This window comes from Podarcis cretensis, assembly GCF_951804945.1.
Source record: "Podarcis cretensis genome assembly, chromosome: 16".
NCBI classification, from domain to species: domain Eukaryota; kingdom Metazoa; phylum Chordata; class Lepidosauria; order Squamata; family Lacertidae; genus Podarcis; species Podarcis cretensis.
The window spans coordinates 19,203,610-19,222,501 of record NC_137186.1 but is presented as its reverse complement, the minus strand read 5'-3'; the positions used below and the strand labels follow the sequence as shown (position 1 = coordinate 19,222,501).

The 18,892-nt window shown below is 46.6% G+C and overlaps 1 protein-coding gene across 1 annotated transcript; it reads left to right on the top strand.

Moving 5' to 3' along the window:
• The first annotated feature begins 5,432 nt into the window (after nucleotides 1-5,432).
• On the top strand, nucleotides 5,433-15,342 carry LOC307204960 (arylacetamide deacetylase-like 4). The gene is made up of 5 exons (XM_079957165.1): nucleotides 5,433-5,662; nucleotides 9,873-10,040; nucleotides 10,832-10,975; nucleotides 12,893-12,956; nucleotides 14,456-15,342. Exons 3-5 carry the CDS (start codon nucleotides 10,849-10,851, stop codon nucleotides 15,228-15,230), a joined length of 966 nt encoding a protein of 321 aa, XP_079813291.1. The 5' UTR covers nucleotides 5,433-5,662; nucleotides 9,873-10,040; nucleotides 10,832-10,848; the 3' UTR covers nucleotides 15,231-15,342.
• The last annotated feature ends 3,550 nt before the right edge of the window (nucleotides 15,343-18,892 follow it).

Sequence of the window (18,892 nt, the reverse complement as noted above, 5' to 3'; positions counted from 1 at the left end):
GTAGAGACGCAGTTGGAAAGCTCTCTAACCCTTTGCTCCAGCCACCAGCTGTCTCTGTGAATGCTCCCACATTGTTGCAACCCCTAGCTGCTTTTAAAAATACCATAATATTGTTCCCTCCATCTCAGCCTCTAGATTTCCAGCCTCTCTCCTCTGAGGTCATGCCAAAGGTAATTCCATTGGCACCTTCCTTTGCCAAAAATTTGCCTGGGTCGAATGTAAATTCCATGCCACCTTCTTTGGTGGACCAATGCCTGCAAGGGGCTCAGACCACAGTGCAAAAATTGACTATTCCAAATATGGCAGAAGGAAGCAGTGAAGAAAAAACAGCTGACACCTTACCATTATTAGCAGTCTCTCCTGTTGTTCAGAATGCACAGGAACAGAGAGCCCATGAATCATTGCCCTTTGTAGTTTTTAAAAAATTGAAGCGAAGTGTGACAGAAAATGGCTTGCATGGTATTCTTGATGGCCTAAGAGCAGCCAGTACTTTAATTCCAAACTTTGACGCCTCTGAAGTTTCAATGAAACAATTGGCTTATGAAAATGAAAATGCTGATTGCAAGACTGCTCTTAAAGCGATGTAGCAGAAGCCAGAAACAGATGTTGCTCAAATGAGTAAGCCTTGCCAGAATATTGACACCGAGACTCACAAATCTGCCCTCCTAGCAGCAGCTTTGTCTCCTTCAGTGCATCCTGCTAAAGACAGGCAATGCCACAATGGATGGCCTTCCAGCCTGAGTTTAAATGGGAAAACAAAGACTGTTGTGCCAGCTGATTGTCAGTCTTTTACTGAAGCTACCGTAAATTAGCAAGAGCCAGGTATTGCTTCTAACACAGCTGCTTTGAACACACAGTCTCCTGTGACAAATCTGCGCCATGCCGCTAAGGGCAGTGCTGGTTTGAATCTAATGACAGCAGAACTTGCTACTTTTCAGTTCCAGTTCCCTATGGTGGTGTATACAATTAAGACGTAGCACACAGGTCTGATTCCACCTCAGACAGTGAGACTCATTCTTAATCGCTTTTTGCAGACTGTTTTTTCTCCTTTCCTCCCTGACTTAAAATTCCTAATGAATTTACTTTACAGCAGTTGCAGAGTTTTGGGGTCACTTCATACGCGTGATTCTTTTAATACAATGCTTTCACCTACAGGACTACTTTTTCCCCAGACACTGCTGACAGAATAGTGATTTTAGAGTGGCTACACTCTGAATTGCCTAACACTAGATTTGATATTGCTGCTTGTTATTTGCTTATTTCTAAACAGGATCAATGAGTTCTTTTCTTTCCTATCTGTTTGCATTTACTGATTAACTTGGGATAGTTTATTTTAACCCTCCTAAAGATTCACGCCTAGTTTAATTCAACAGGTACCCTGAAAATTGGTTTCTGTCCAAAAACAGGTTCCTATTCAACACCTCTAGAGTGTTTTAACATATAAGGATTGCGTGGCGATTCCCGTCCCCTCCCACAGATGGAATAAATAAAGACACAGGACACCAAAATTTAGGTTAATGGGTGAAAAATGGCCACAACTTTATTGATTACAGGTAAGAGCAGTATTGGCTTTAGGCATTGGCCCTATCAGACTAACCGGCATAAAACCGGGAAGGGTTAAGCACCAACAGGGGGAGCCCCCGAGATGCACATCCCTAGGCGCTCCCCGAGGGGTTACCGCTCGGGAGCGCGCTTTAGGCACTAGCCTCCATAGGTTTCGGACGAGGCGACGCCCCCCGGAGTCCTTTAACGAACTACCCTTCAACATTTGGGGGAAGTGATGGCATTCCTCCCCCCCCCCGCCAATGCCTAACCGCCCAAACCAAAGGTGTTGTGACGTTTTGCTATGAGGTAGGTGAAAAAACCAAGTGGCTTCTAAAATAATGCCAATTAGCCAAGTGGAAAAACTCCTACCAGGCCCCTTGCGGCGACCAGCCGAAGCCCATAGCAAAGTCCAAATGACAACCTAGAGGGTGGGTGGGTGGGGAACCGCAGCTGGCTGTAAGAAAAGAAAGGGGCGAGCACGGGCTGCCCCGACCTTAAATGCCCCCTACTAAGCCTGCAGCCCGCTGCCTGCCGATTGGCTGGCACAGTGAATGATGATTACTAATGAATCCCGGGATTCCCCAAGTCCCGCGTGGCTGCAGCCAGCCCCGCGAGGATGTAGATGGGGCGTGAGCCCGCAACCCCCCCCCCTTATGTCGGGAGTGGCTTTCTGAAAATAACTAGCATATTTTTTTGCAGCTAATCAGAAAACTGACAGAGACCAGCCTACATTTCCACTGCATTTTGTGATTTTTGTGTGAAGTGGGATATCTTTTTATCACATTTGGCTAATCCTATCTTTCTCCTATGCTAGAGTTTAATCTACTCTTTGATCTCGACACTGAAATATCTCTTAATGCATAGAACTATGCCTTTCTATGCTGCTCACATTTTGCTCCCATACAGAATTCAAGGATATAATTTCAGAAGGTAATCAACATGCTGATTCTGCTCTGAAATCCTTCTGTCCATTATTTTCTAATCCAATTGACAGCCATGCATTTTTACACCAGGGAGCTAAACAGCTGATTTTAAACTATTTTTTCATTCCTCTGACACAAGCTAAGGATATTGTTGATGGATGTCCTTCCTGTGCTTTAACTTCTGTTAACTTTACCTTCAATTAACTGTTTCCTTTCCTAATAAATTTTCTCCTATGGATCACCATTGTAGGGAAGAGGCACCTCTGGAATGACCTCTGGAATGCCCTCTAGTGATGTACCAGCAGCTCCCCAACCCGAAGTGAGAGGAACCTGTTCCTTTGCTTACCTAGGGGCAGGGATGCCCTACTGTTCTTACTTTCCCAGGTCCTGTGTGGATTCCAGGTCACTGTACCCATCCCTATTGGCCAAGACATGAGCTGGCACCAAGGCCTGCAGAATCCCCTTCCAGACTTTGCAAGGACCTCACGTGCTTTAGCTCTTTTAAATCAAGAACAGAAGATTTTAAGAGAAGCTGTTATTACACTGAAAGCTTCTATAAGACTATCTCTTGCTACACCAGCATCTAGGATGTCAAGTTGTGTCTAATCTTTTCTGTTTTAATTTGACTGATGATAGTTACCATGTGCAAACTCAAATAGATCAATTGCCAGCACTAGCACACAACATCACACAGGATGTTCTTCCCTCCTGGTGGGACACTCTGTGGTCCTTGGTTACCACAGATTGGGTGGTTTCGAACGCGGCTCATGTATGGGTTGCTAATCATTGTTGCCTTAATTGGAACTTCTTGATTTTTACAGTGTATCCTTTCCTTGTTCTCTCTCTGCACTACATTTTTTCCACGCCCTCCTTCAGGAATGTCTGATACAGAAACACATGCAGGAAGATTATGAGGACACAATGCCATCTCACAATGCCTTAAGCTTCTCTGTACACAATAAAAAAAAAATAAAAAAAAAATGGTGAGATGTAGGAGTGCAAATATCCAGAGATGTAGTGATTAGGTGGGATTGCTATGAGGAATTATAACAGATATAGAGTAAGCCATCTGCATCAGCAATGAAAGCATGGCGTTGCCTGGGTTTAAACTATTTTGAAATGATTCTTGATCAATCTACACCCCTGCATCCCTGTTCCATTCCTCTCTTCCTCACATGTCACGTACACAGCAGTTGCTTCGCCAGGCAGGCATCCTGGGCCATAAAGACACTGGGCAAGTTCCTTTGAAGTAAAGGTAAAGGTAAAGGTACCCCTGCCCGCACGGGCCAGTCTTGCCAGACTCTAGGGTTGTGCGCTCATCTCACTCTATAGGCCGGGAGCCAGCGCTGTCCGCAGACACTTCCGGGTCACGTGGCCAGCATGACAAGCTGCATCTGGCGAGCCAGCGCAGCACACGGAACGCCGTTTACCTTCCCGCTGGTAAGCGGTCCCTATTTATCTACTTGCACCCAGAGGTGCTTTCGAACTGCTAGGTTGGCAGGCGCTGGGACCGAACGAGAGGAGCGTACCCCGCCGCGGGGATTCAAACCGCCGACCATGCAATCGGCAAGTCCTAGGCGCTGAGGTTTTACCTACAGCGCCACCCGTGTCCCTCCTTTGAAGTAGTTTTTTATATAATCTTAATTAATCTTGGGATGTTAATCTTAGGGCCTGGAAATAGTTTCACAGGAAGGTGATAATGATGCCTATCTCCTTGCCATCCTTCCATCCTCTCTTGTTTACTCCTGTTTGTGATCTCCAGAGTTTCTCTAGTCCTCTTTTATTTACTTTCAGATTAGGTATGCATGCTCAGAGTAGTAGTCTTTGTAGTTAAAAGAATTTCTTTTGATCTAACTTTGTCCCCACGTGGATTTGTGGAAATGCTCAGAAGAAATATGATTGGTTCTTAGGAACACTGTGTAAAAAGCTTTTTTGTGAATAAAACTACCTGGGCCGGGGTCTGCGAAAAAAACACGGACAAGCACAAAGAGACACAAATATACGCACCCTTCCCAGAGTCTTGCTGGTTCAAGCCTCTGTGTGTATTCTTATTAATCAGAGTTCAATCCTTCCTTTACTTTGCGAACGCAACACCACAGTAATGTTGACTTTCCTTCCTTGCGCTCATCACCTCCACCCTATGGCGTCATGGCATTAGGTGGTGGCCTGCAAATCTTGAGGACAAATCAATACTTGCAACCTTTCATTTGGCTTACTGCAACGTGTTGTGCAAGGAGTTGAATTTGGAAATGGGCTGGAAACCTGAGCTAGTGCTAATAACGACTGCAGGGACATTGATTGGCACTTGACAGGGGAGTTTAGGCAAATTCACACCCTGTGTGAGGAATGTTCGAAGTGGGTGTGAGACTCAAAATCTGAACAAAATTGGTGAAGCAGCAGAGAGTTTATCGATTACAAAATAACGTACTTGTAAGATCAGGTGTCCAAAAGCAGACACACCCAAAAATAGTAAGACCGAAGCTTATATCCCTTATACCCGAGGCAGGTTCCCTCCTGTTTCCCCATTGGCTGGGTATGTGCAGGGTTTACAGCCTATCACATCCGCCCAATTAAAATACTAAAATCCCCCCCCCCTTTGTTGACATCTCCCATTACTCTGCATTTGATGACCATTCCTCCTAATTTCTTTCCTTCTTCTTTGGTCTGTGTTCCTATGCTTTTACACATTGACTCAAGCAATAAAGCCACATACTGATAACCCCTGGGCATAAGCAAGCTCTATATTTGCTGAAGCATGCATCCATTTCAACTGTCAGCCAACCTGTTTTCGGGCATTCTAACCACGAGTCATTCTAAAGATAAGCTGTTAAGCAAGTCTATGGTTAGCCTGCACAATATTACCACATTCCTAAACCATTTGTTTTCTTCTCAGCTGAGAGATTAAGTGGGTTGTCCGAGGATGTCCTCTTGCAGGTGACATCGACTGTTCTTGTATAAAAGCCATCAGCATTGGCGAAGGCAAAGTCCTTGTCTCTGTGCCTCTGAGTTGAAGGGAAATGGCATTTGGTGGAACTCTGTGGATGCTGATATTATATACAACTATTTTCATTCATTTCTTGCTGTTAGTGTGGGGAGTTTCTTATGCTCTTGCCAGGACCCACGTGCCTCGAGGAATGAGTCGTCCTGCACTATTGATACTTTTAAATCTCTTAGTGGGATATGGATTTGTACTGGTAAGTTTATTTTACATATATTACAGGGATGAAGCGACACCTCTATAAAAAGGGCTGCAACATTTGAAATATTTTAGTTTAGAGAAAAGGCAAGTAAGAGGCGACGTGATAGAAATGTTTAAGATTATGGAGAAAATAGAGAGAGAAAGGTTTTCCTCCATCTCTCACAACACTAGAACTTGTAGACAACCCAATGAAGCTGAATGTTGGAAGATTCAGGACAGATAGAAGAAAGGACTTCTTCACACATAATATATTCAGTCCATGGAAGTCACTCTCACAAGAGGCAGTGATGGCTGCCAAGTTGAATAGCTTCCAACGAGAAATAGAGAAATTCATGGAGGCAATAGCTATGGATGCTTATTAACTAGCTCTGGCTCTAGAGATGGAGGCAGCAATGCTTCTGAACACCAGTTGCTGGAAAACACAGGAGGGGAGAGGGCTCCTGTGCTTGGGTCCGGGTTTGTGGGTTTCCCATTGGGGCACCTGGTTGACAACTGCGAGATGCTGAACTAGATGGGCCATTGTCCTAATCCAGCAGGCTCTGCTTTGAGGCGTTCCCAAAGTAAAGAAAGGATTGAACTCTGATTATGAAAATACACACAGAGGCTTGAACCAGCAAGGTAAAGGTAAAGGTAAAGGTACCCCTGCCCGTACGGGCCAGTCTTGGGAGACTCTGGGGTTGTGCGCCCATCTCACTTAAGAGGCCAGGGGCCAGCGCTGTCCGGAGACACTTCCGGGTCACATGGCCAGCGTGACAAAGCTGCATCTGGCGAGCCAGAGCCGCATACGGAAACTCTGATTATGAAAATACACACAGAGGCTTGAACCAGCAAGACTGGTTGCGTATAATAATAATTCCTGTCCACCCTCCGGCCCAGGTTGTTTTATTCACAAAAGAACTTTTGTCACCGTGTTTGGAAGAACCAATCAGATTTCCTCTGAGCATTTCAACAAACCCCACGTGGGGACAGGGGCGCCGACTTATAAAAAATATTGGGGGGGGGCGGGGGCCCATACCGACATAAAAAATATTGGGGGGGCCCAAGACCTCCAAACCGCTGCTGCTGGGGGAACGAAAGGGGCGAGCCCCGGGCTGCCCCGACCTTAAGTGAACCTGTGAGGGCCCGCCCTTTGCGGCAGCCGATTGGCTGCCGCCGTGGGCGGTGAATATTAATGAGCTAGGGGGAATCCCCGCTTCTCGCGGGGCTGACGCCAGCCCCGCGAGATTGTTGATGGGTCGAGAGCCCGCAACCCCACCCCCTCTCTAGATCGGGAGTGGCTTTGTTTTAACTCATTACTGAATGTATTTTAAAAGGTAACTATCATCAAACAAGGAAAATAAAAAATACCAACATAATTTTGTGATTTTACAAAGCATAATATAACTAATAATTTTCTTAAATTATTGGGGGGGCGGAGCCCCCCCAAACGAATTTTTGAGGGGGCTCGGGCCCCCTCAGGCCCCATGGAGTCGGCGCCTATGCGTGGGGACAAAGTTAACCTACAAAAACTAATTACCGTTAGCATGCATATTTCTGGGGTAAACAAAACAGAACTACAAAGGAGTGCATCCAGCAACCCTGGAAGTCACAAGCAAGCAATATACATGATAAGAAGGAGGCCAGGAGGCCAGGGATCATTATCACCTTCATGTGAGATCTATTTCCCGGCCCTAAGATTAACATCTTAAAATTAACATATCAGAAAAGCTACATCAAAAGCTACATCCTTTGCCCACTATCTTTCACAGCCCAGGATGCATGCCTGGCATAGCTGTCAACTTTCAGATTTAAAAATAAGGGATCAGCAGCTGGAATAAGGGATTACAGGTCCCAAAGTAAAGAGCTCAGCTAATCTGTAGGTGGGCTTTTGCCCTTGCAAACAATCGCAGCACCCTCTTTTCATGTTTCAGTCATTTTGTAATGTACTGCCACCCAGTGGCCTTCCTGGCAAATTGTTTTTTTTTTTAAAAAAAGATATTTATTTTGGTTTTATATAATAAAACAAATATTACAATCAAACAAAACAGAAAAGAAGTACAATAAAAAGCAACATAATCCAACAGAGCTAAAAAAAAACACAGTAAAGAACATATGACAGAAAAAATAAAAAAAGAGCAGAAAATAAAGAAAATTAGTTTTTGGATTCTTATCTTTATAACCCTCTTTCCTGACTTCCTCACGTCTCCCTTTCCTGCATTCTCCTTTACACAATCAAATTCAGCAGCTCCTTACCCTCTTTCAAATCTTAATCAATATTATACATTTCAACCTATTATGTCTTCAATTTTCCCTTTCTTTTTAAATCCATTTTTACATGTTCTTTATAACTTAGTCCCTTATATCATTTTGTTTAATTTCGACATAATATTACTCTGGCCTTTACACCCTTCTCTTTTAAAACATTTTTGCATTTTTCTTTTTACCATGTCACTAATGCCATATTATCTTTATATCCAACATCATTTTAACATTCAAACATTTTACAATGTTTTTGTAGGTATTCTTTGAATTTCTTCCAGTCCTCTTCCACCGACTCTTCTCCCAGTTCTTGGATTCTGCCAGTCATTTCTGCCAATTCCATATAGTCTATCACTTGCATCCGCCATTCTTCCAGAGTGGGCAAATCTTGTGTCTTCCAATACTTTGCGATGAGTATTCTTGCTGCGGTTGTTGCATACATAAAGAATGTTCTATCTTTCTTTGGCACCAATTGGCCGACAATGCCCAGAAGGAAGGCCTCTGGTTTCTTAGGAAAGGTATATTTAAATGCCTTTTTTAGTTCATTATAGATCATTTCCCAGAAAGCCTTAACCTTTGGGCATGTCCACCAAAGGTGAAAGAATGTTCCCTCAGTTTCTTTACATTTCCAGCATTTGTTATCAGGCGCCTTCCTGGCAAATTGCATCAGGTAATTCAGAGGTGGATCCCAACATAACCTTTCCTTGCTTCTCTCTTTTTTTTTTTTTTTTGGAAATAATTTTTATTAACAGTCCAATCAAATCACATTAATTCCAAATCACATTAGTTCCAAATTATACAGCCAAATTTTTAAAATTTTATTGGGGGTACCCATACTTCGCGCTCCGAAAGGGATCCAAACATCGCTCTTGCTGCTGCTTTAATTTCACAGTTCTATCCAGTTCTGTCCAGATAGTCTCCTTATTATTTTCCTCATCTTTTTATTGTAATCATATATTCCTTTCTTTACGATCTCTGATAATCTTCACAAGCGGGTTGAAAACAAACATATCCTGTGTGGATTTTACACTCTCCAGGAGCCATATCACATAAAGGACAGCCACCATTTCCACACCTCCATAAAAAACATTCATACAGTCTGTCCGTGATTTCCACCGGCCTGCGAATCTGTATCTCAGGGGGCCCTGCCAGGTCAAATTCACATTCTGATAACCATACATTCACATTCCGATGACCACGGTCCTCCTCCCCCCGTCCTCCTGTGGGCAGGCCGACTTGACGAATCTCCATTTGAAACTGCGTCACAAAGCTTTCCTTCCATTCCCGATATTCCCACCAGCCTCTCTTTGATCAATAATTCATTTCCACACAGCTTTTAATCTCCAGTTTGTGATTAGTAATTTGCAACAATTCTTTCTCTCTGGGAGGGAGGATTATTGGGTACTCACATAAGACAAAAAAAAGAAAAGTTTTTTCCTCCCCCCCCCCTTTCCATTTCAGTCTGACATACCAATCTTTTAATGATGAGTCTTCACTTGATTTATTGTCCAGCCCGTCGCTCCGCACACAGAGATCCCATTAATCAGCAGTCTTTACACCCGATCTTCACTTGAAGTATGTGCATTTGCTTCTTTATCCAATTACATATTTCGAAGTAATGCAAACCAGTGCACGATCAGAGACAGCGTCCGGGAGAGGGGCCCCACCCGAGGGCTTTGTGCCAAGTGCCCAGTCACCCCCTTCTTTCGAATCCGGGGGTGAATTATGGGCACAGCTGGCAAGGCAGTCCCCCCCATTCCCTGGGGGGGGGGCAAGGGAGGCTGCATACTCCCATGTCAGCCTCTTAATTGCCTCGTGTGGGTCGGAGAGATGTTATTGTTGGCTATCTTCCAATGAGCCCCCTGGTGGCCCCCCCACGTTTCCTTGCTTCTCATTCCGCCCCCCTGACCGTTGCTTGGTAAGTGCTGCAGTTACTTTCCATAAGCAGACCTTTCTCCTTTCCCCAGACCAGCTCCGCCAGGGCTATTGCTCACTTCCAAGCCTCAATATTACCACACCGTCACCTCTCCGCTGGGAAGCGCTGAGCAAAGGCGAGTCCCCAGGCAACGCGGCCGATTTGATCGGCACAAGGCATGCAAGCTCCATCCCCCAGTCGTTCTTAGACTCCTTATTGGGTGAGCAACGCAACCAAGCAACACAGTTGGAGCCTCCCTCCTCCCTGGCTGGCAGGGAGGGAGGGAGAGGAGCTGCTTCCTTTGAAACCTGGGAAATTTAAGGGACATCATCAATCCAGGACAGCAGCGGGAAACGGCGCTGGGATAAGGGAGTTTCCCGCCAAATAAGGGACGGTTGACAGCTGTGATGCCTAGCAAAGCAACTGGCAGCTGGGCTGTGTACGCAAGCAGAGAGAAATGGACAGTAGAGGAAATGGCCAGAGATGCAGAGGGTTGTGGGATTTGATCAGAAATTACTGTCAATGAATTAAACCCAATCAACACCATGCTTTCACAGCTGACACAATGGCTTGAGGCATATTTTATAATTCCTCATAGTAATCCCATCTGATCCCCACACTCTGGATATTTGTACTCCTACACTACTTAGGTTCTTATGCACTCCAGTGGATTTATCCTGAGGAGTACTAGCACTGAATACCCCCAATTTGTGTTGCATCTTAAGGTTTGAAATAACAGGAAGCATACTAGGAAAGGGGAGTGGGCAGGGGATTCACTTCTGTGCTGGTCAAAGAGAATAATTTTCCATCCCAAGAGGAAGGAAAAGATAAACAGCACAGTCATCTCCCATGCACGGTTTCTGTTCCATAGGCAATACATATATGCAATACATATATCTAATGCTGATTTAAAATGCTAAATGTTTTGGCTTAAACAGGGAGGGATTCTGGAAAAACTTGGCATCTGCCATAGATATTCCATACTCAGGATCCTAAACCTACTCATTCCAGAAGTGAAGGACCCAAAAATGATCACAAGGGACCTGGTTTTTGATGGGGTGCCTGTGAGGCTGTACTGGCCCAAGACATCACCTGCTGGGAAGAGGAAAGGAATCATCTATCTTCATGGAGGGGTTGCACTATTTGCAAGCATCCGTAAGTTCTTTGAAATGGTTCACTTTGTTGTTTGTGGAGAATTTGGGGTGATACTTTAATGTAAAGGTCATGAAATGTTTGCTATGGAGGGGTGGGGGTGGTTTGTGCTGCCTCTGGGTTTTTATTTTTAGCTTTATGAATACTGCTACAAAAGTTGGGTACCACCTCCACTCTCTGCCAAACCAGTAGTATGGGATGATGAGAATTGTAGTTTAAGAACAGTTGGAGACCCAAGCTTGGGAAACACCGCTCTAAAGACACTCTTTTCCTGAAAACTCAACCCCCCCCCCCCCACTGCCATGAGTCTGACAACCTCTTTCTGCTCAGGCCCAAGAATTCCTCACATATGTGCCACCAGCCCCTTTGTCATGTTAAGGCCTCTATCCAAGTGAGGCACTGACTTGGAAAGTGTTTTTTCCGCTGGCCTCCAATCTTCCCTTCAATACTCCAAATCAGGCATAGGCAAACTCCGGCCCTCCAGATGTTTGGGACTACAATTCCCATATCCCTAGCTAACAGGACCGGTGATCAGGGAGGATGGGAATTGTAGTCCCAAACATCTGGAGGGCCGGAGTTTGCCTATGCCTGCTCCAAATAATAATCAACTTATTAATTTCTAAGGTTTAGGGTGGTCTCCCCCCAAATCTATAACAATATAAAGAATAACAACAAACAATGTCAATAACCTGTGCCTACACACAGTTTAAAAGGCCGTCTATTGGTTAATTAGCCAAAGGCACCTGACGATATGAAACGAAGGCGCCAGGTGAGTCTCCCGGGGGAGAGCATTCCACAAACAGGGAGCCACAACAGTTCTGGGCTTGGGCCCAGAAACAAATTGGCAGCCAATGCAGTCACACCAGGATTGGCATTATATGCTCAAACCACGGTGGGCAACCTGGCTGCTGAATTCCGCACCAGCTGAAGTTTCTGAACTGTAGGCAGCTTTACATGGCAGGATGGGATTGTGTGGTAAGAAAACAGGGCTGAGCCTTCCTGTTCCAGAGATGTCTGGTTCTGTATTAATTCCTAATGTCAAGGTCAATGAAAAATGCCAAAGAAGGTATTTGTGCTTCGTACTTCAATGGACTTCTATGAAAGGTCTTCCAGAGATGGTCAGAATTAATTTGAAAGAAGCCCAAAAATGTGGTCTGAGGTTTGTTTGGCCCTGTTCTGACTTATTCACATATTTACACGTTCATTCTGCATGGAGGGAGTCCATGGTCATCTCAAGCAGGGCTTGTTCCCACAGCTGTGCAGCACTGGAGTCAAAGGCATCTTTCCCAGCCAGCCTTTAGCTAGCCAGTCCAAAATGGATCCCAGTCTTTGTTCTTCCTAGCACACCTTGCTTTAAAAGTATGGATTTTTTTGGTTCTCTTCTGAGTTTTACCCATTGAAACTGTGGATCAGGAGGGAACAAAATGTACATAATGGTTTTCAAATAGTGATGCCCCATTTATAAAGGGTTCAGTTCAGCTTAAAGGTAAAGGTAAAGGTACCCCTGCCCGTACGGGCCAGTCTTGACAGACTCTGGGGTTGTGCGCCCATCTCACTTAAGAGGCCAGGGGCCAGCGCTGTCCGGAGACACTTCCGGGTCACGTGGCCAGCGTGACATCGCTGCTCTGGCCAGAGCCAGAGCCAGAGCCAGAGCCGCACACGGAAACGCCGTTTACCTTCCCGCTGGTAAGCGGTCCCTATTTATCTACTTGCACCCGGAGGTGCTTTCGAACTGCTAGGTTGGCAGGCGCTGGGACCAAGGAGCGGGAGCGCACCCCGCCGCAGGGATTCGAACCGCCGACCTTTCGATCGGCAAGTCCTAGGCGCTGAGGCTTTAACCCACAGCGCCACCTGCGTCCCCTCAGTTCAGCTTAGTTGTTGCCAAAGGAGATTCGTTAAAGGTTGTGTGCCTTTTTCCAGGAACTTCTGAAAGGATCTGCCATTCGCTTGCCCACGGAACCGACTCAGTGGTTATGTGTGTTGAGTAAGTATCTTCACGCTTCAGTTTCTAACCCTTCCACATGAGCCCAGAAAACGGCTGATTTTGCCAACATCGTGAATTTGCCAACCTTTAGAATGGGTGTTCACCTTTGTATTTTGATTTTTATGCCTTTGGACCCAGTCCCTCTGGCTTTAAGATGCTGGATCAGGCCAAAGGGGGCCCAACATCCTGTTCTCACGGTGGCCAACCAAATATCCCAATGAAAAGCCCACAAGCTGGACCCAGACACAGGAGCACTGCTCCCAGTTGCAATGTACATCATCTGGTATTCAGAAGCATTACTGCCTGTGATAGTGGAGATGGCCCATCGGCCTTGTGACTAGTATTCATGGATAACCTCATCCACCATGAGAGGCTAATATGGCGTCTCAATCTATGCTAGTTCTGTCTGTTGCAATTATCTCTATCCTGCCTTTCAGGACAAAAGTCCTTCCAAGGCATCATATAAGGAACATTAAACTACTCTTACATAAAACTAGATAAATGCTTTTGTCCCTCTCTCTTAACTCTAGAACATGTGGACATTCAATGAAGCTGAATGCTAGAAGATTCACCTAAAAGAAAGTACTTCTTTACGCAGTGTGTAGTTCAGCTGTGGAACTCGTTCCCTCAGGAGGCAATGATGGCCTCCAACCTGGGTGGCTTTAATAGAGGATTAGACAAATGCACACGGTATAAGACTACCAGTGGCTACTAGCCATGATGGCTATAGCCTGCCTTTGCAGGTGGAGACAGTGTCCTTCTGAATGCCAGTTGCTGGAAGCTGTGGGAGGGAAGAGCACCACAGGATTCATGTTCTGATTGTGAGTTTCTCCAATGATTGACCACTGGCCACTGAGAACAGGATGTGAACTAGCATTATATTACCATGGAAAACCTCAGGCACTGGGGCTCAATGCTCCACTCCAGGCCTCTTCAGTTCTCCCTGAAGAGCCAGTGTGGTGTAGTGGTTAAGAGCGGTGGACTCGTAATCTGGTGAACCGGGTTCGCATCCCCGCTCCTCCACATGCAGCTGCTGGGTGACCTTGGGCTAGTCACACTTCTTTGAAGTCTCTCAGCCCCACCCACCTCACAGAGTGTTTGTTGTGGAGGAGGAAGGGAAAGGAGAATGTTAGCCGCTTTGAGACTCCTTAGGGTAGTGATAAAGCAGGATATCAAATCCAAACTCCTCTTCTTCCCTCTGAAATCACCGCAGACCCCCATCTCTGCACCATTGCCCCTCTTTTGCACCCTCCTTGAGTGGCATCTGCCTGACTGGAATTTGTCTTGCTTGCATGAAGGCAGGGGTGCCAACCTGAGTAAATATTGCCCCCCCCCCGGTAAGTCCCATATTGCATAAATGATCACATGACATGGAGCACATAACCATTTGAATGGAAATGTCAATCAGCTTAGGGGGACCCAGCCTCCTTGGGGGTGCTGAAGGTACCTCAGCCCCAAGTATGATGTCAAATGTTGATGATATCTTGCTTTTTCTTTAGATTTCGTTTAGCTCCTGAGCATCCATATCCAGTCCCTGTACAGGACTGTTTAACTGCTGTAATACATTTTATGAAAAATGCAGAGGAATACGGAGTGGACCCCAACTGCATTACCATTGTTGGGGAGAGTAGTGGAGGCACTTTTGCTGCAGCCATTTGCCAAGAACTGGTGACCAGAGAGGACCTCCCAAAGGTGCGAGCTCAGGTCCTGATCTACCCATTCCTCCAAGCAGTGGACTTCAATTTGCCATCCTATCAGCAAAACCATTCAGTTCCTCCCTTGTTTAGCAAACGAGGTGTTAAATTCGCTTTGACATATCTCATTGGGAAGACAATGAATGTAGATGGAATTCTGAAAGGTGCCCATGTCCCTCCTGATTTGAGAGAGAAATACCAAAAATGGATCAGTGCTGATAACATTCCAGAAGAATTTAAAGCTAGGGGCTATGTTCCTGTAGCACCTGCCCCATTTTCAGAAGAACTTTATGAACAAGTTAAAAGAGGTACTGAGACAATGTTTGCCCCCCTTTTAGCAGAGGATGACATAATCCGCCAGCTCCCAGAGGCTTTCATTCTAACCTGTGAATATGATTTTCTCCGGGACGATGGGCTGTTGTATAAGAAGCGGCTAGAGGACCACGGTGTGTCAGTGACATGGTATCATGTTCAAGATGGATTTCATGGAATAATGATCATGGTTGGTTTGAAGGCAATTGAATATCCAAGCACACAGAAATGTTTGCAGAATGTAATACAGTTCTTAAAAGGTTTATAGAAATGAATGACATTCTTTGTCTTCCTATGGCAGTATTCCCCTTCTGTGGAGGGAAATATCGTTCCTCATTGTGCCAATCCTGAAGTAAAAAGAAAAAATCTGATCAAAAGTTCTACTCTGTTTAATTTATTGAAATCACCATGGGCTCTGAAGTAAAAAGCAAAGCCCTACTGGATCAAGCCATTGGCTCACTTCATGCAGCATCTTGTTCTCTTTATGTTACATATTTTTTAAATTAATTTTCATACAATTTAACAAATTCAATTCAGTTTCAATACAATATTCCCTCAACATTTTGACTCCTCATTCTTACTTCCATGATGTTCCTGTTCAAATTCTTTGTCTACTAAATGTAATACTCATTTCTATAACAAATATCCAACATTAGATTCCTTTATCATTCTCCTTCCTTTGCTTATATTTCCAGTCCAGCCTGTGTTTTCATTTGACTATAATATTTTCTCAGATATTCTGAAAAGGATCTCCACTCCTCCATAAGCATTTCGTCTTTTTGGTTTCTTATTTTTGCCTTCTCCATATAGTCCAATAGTTTTAAAGTCCTTCTCCTCTTTTGTTGGAACTTCTTCATCACTTTTTTTTAATTGATTTTCCAGATTTTAACCCAATTATAAAAATTATAACAAATTAATACAATTCTGTGTAAGTGACTTCCTGCGCGCCGTCCTTGATCCGTCCTTATCTTCCAATGTTACTGACTACGTTTACATACTGTCAGAGCTGCCTCCAGGTCCCAGCTCACAGAGGACCAACGCTAGGCTGTAGTTATGTACAAAAGTCTTTATTGAGATTCAGTCTCCATTTTAAAGCCGCAGCGTGCAGCTCTACGTCCCGACCTTAGACCGGCGAAGTCCTGTCTGAGTCTCCTCCCCCTCCACACCAGTTTAAGACTCTCGCTTTGCTCCACCTCTTCCTAAATTCCTTTCTCCTCTGGGCCCTCCTGCCCGCTAGGGTCTCATCCTTCCTGGACTCCTCTGACGCTGACCCTGACGATTCTTGCCCCTCCTTCCGGCGGGCTTTAGGACCTGGTTCCCTATCCGGGCTACCTTCTGTGCCGCTCGCCTGTACCTTTGAACTTGGCGCGCGCGCCCAGCCTGCAACTTTCCTCTTAACCGTTAACTCGCTCTCCGATGGAGGCGTGGTCCACCCTGACTCATCTTCTCTCGCTGGTGGTGCATATGTGGGCTCTGACACCTGGGACTCCTCCCCCCCACTACGCTCTGGTGGGGAAGCTGGTCCTGATTTGCAACTGCTGCTCTGGGAGTCCCCGCTGGCCCCTTGCTTCTGGGGTGTCCCCCTTGGGTCGCCCCTTGCCCTGCCCATCGGCGCCCCCTTCTGTGAATCTTCCGATTCGCTGGAGAGGCTCATGGAATCTATCGGGCTGCTGTCATATTCTCCTACGCTGCCCTCGGATTGCTCCCCCTCGCTTTCCATCTCCTCTCCTCCCTGCGCTCCCGCTGAGTCCCTGACACATACTCTTATTGAAGTAAATAGTATAACAGACCCTGAGGACTGCCACACCCCTTGCTACTGGTTTGGGAGTCTTCTCTTTCTAGAAGATCTCTCCCCTCCTGACTGGAATGAGACCCATGTAGGCTGTATCCACACAGCTGCTACTTCTCCTGGCTCAAAGTCAGCCCTCCAGCTAGCTCCTGGCATAAAACTCTCCCAAGACACTCAAACCAAGCCCAGTCTAAAAACTCCCTCAGAAACTGCTCCTTTTATTTTCCTCCTCCCACTCTGCTTAGTACTCATTCAGAGAGGCTCCAGCCCTCTGGTGGAATTCTGAGGGACTGCATCACCAAACTCTGGTCTGGCTTTGCTGTCCATCAAAAAGGTACTTAGCAGGGGTCAGCAAACTTTCCGCAGGGGGCCAGTCCACTGTCCCTCAGACCATGTGGTGGGCCGGACTATATTTTGAAGTGGGGGGAAAATGAACAAATTCCTATGCCCCACAAATAACCCAGAGATGCAGTTTAAATAAAAGGACACATTCTACTCATGTAAAAACATGCTGGTTCCCAGACCGTCTGCGGGCCGGATTTAGAAAACTTCAGTGGGGGAGAGGGGAGGGTGGGGAAAAAGCTTTGCAGAGGGATCAAGAGGTGAGAAACTGGAGTCTGGTCCTTCTACAGGTTGGGAAAAGCAGGGTAGGGGCGGGTAAAAGGTAAAGGTAAAGGGACCCCTGACCATTAGGTCCAGTCGTGACCGACTCTGGGGTTGCGGCACTCATCTCACTTTATTGGCCGAGGGAGCCGGAGTACAGCTTCCGGGTCATGTGGCCAGCATGACTAAGCCGCTTCTGGCGAACCAGAGCAGCGCACGGAAATGCTGTTTACCTTCCCGCTGGAGTGGTACCTATTTATCTACTTGCACTTTGGTGTGCTTTCGAACTGCTAGGTTGGCAGGAGCAGGGACCGAGCAACGGGAGCTCACCCCGCCGTGGGGATTCGAACCGCCCACCTTCTGATTGGCAAGTCCTAGGCTCTGTGGTTTAACCCACAGCGCCACCTGCGTCCCTTATAGGGGGTGGGAGGCTGGTCCAAATCTGAAAACGCGATGCTGCTGTCCCTTAGAGCAGCTTGTTATTGGTCCTGGGGAAGGCTGAGAGGAGGCGGGGAGGGAAAACGGGGAACTTTCCTTGGGCAAAGCCAGTTTGAAGAAGAGTCCGCCTGCGCCCGGCAGGCAAGGAAAGGGGGTGGGAGTGGAAGCACCCAAACACAGACACGAGGCTTAATTTTTATTATTAGGAGGCATCCGGGGCGTAGGAAGGGGGGTGTGGTGGCGGCAGCCCGCCCTGTGTGTCATCCCTGAGGTGGGGTGACAAAAAGGCACACTGCAGGGGGCTTGCCCTGCTGCCCCATGTGCAGCGGCTCGAGTTGCCACCACTGCCCACAGCAGATCACTGCGCACGCTCCCACAGCTCGCCCTGCCCCCCCGGGGGCACGGCATGGCCAGTGCTCCGGGAGTCTGTGAAGCTAACTCCACCACTGACTGAAATTGTTGCCCCGAAGCGACGGGTGAGTATCCAGGTCGGTGTAAAAATGCTTTGAAATGCTGCTGTTTGATTTGTTATCTTTTCTTCTTCTGGAGGGCCCAGTTGGCCTATGCCCGAGTTATGCTTTAGGTACCACTCTGGCAGGAAGGTAAACGGCGTTTCCGTGCTGTCAGAGCTGCCCGAGGTCCCAGCTCACAAAGGACCAACGCCAGTTCGTTGTTATATACAAAAGTCTTTATTGAAGTTCGTTTTCGATTTCAAAGCCACGGCGTGCAGCTCTACGTCTTAAACTCTAGACCGCTGAAGCTCCGTCTGAATCTCCTCCCCCCAGACACCAGTTTAAGACTCTAGCCTTGCTCCACCTCTTCCTTTGCTCTTTCCTCCCCTGGGTCCGCCTGTCCGCTGGGGTCTTGCCCTTTCTAGACTCTTCTGACGCTGAGTCCCCTGAGTCTTCCCCCTCCCTCCGGCGGGCTTTAGGACCTGGTTCCCAATCCGGGTTTCCTGCTGTGCCGCGCGCCTGTACATTCGAACTTGGCGCGCGCGCCCAGCCGGCAACCTTCCTTCTGACCGTTACACTGCTCCTCTCACTGCTTCCCCCTTCGGAGAGGCTAGCTGGACCTGACTTCCCCTCCGTTCCCTCACTCTG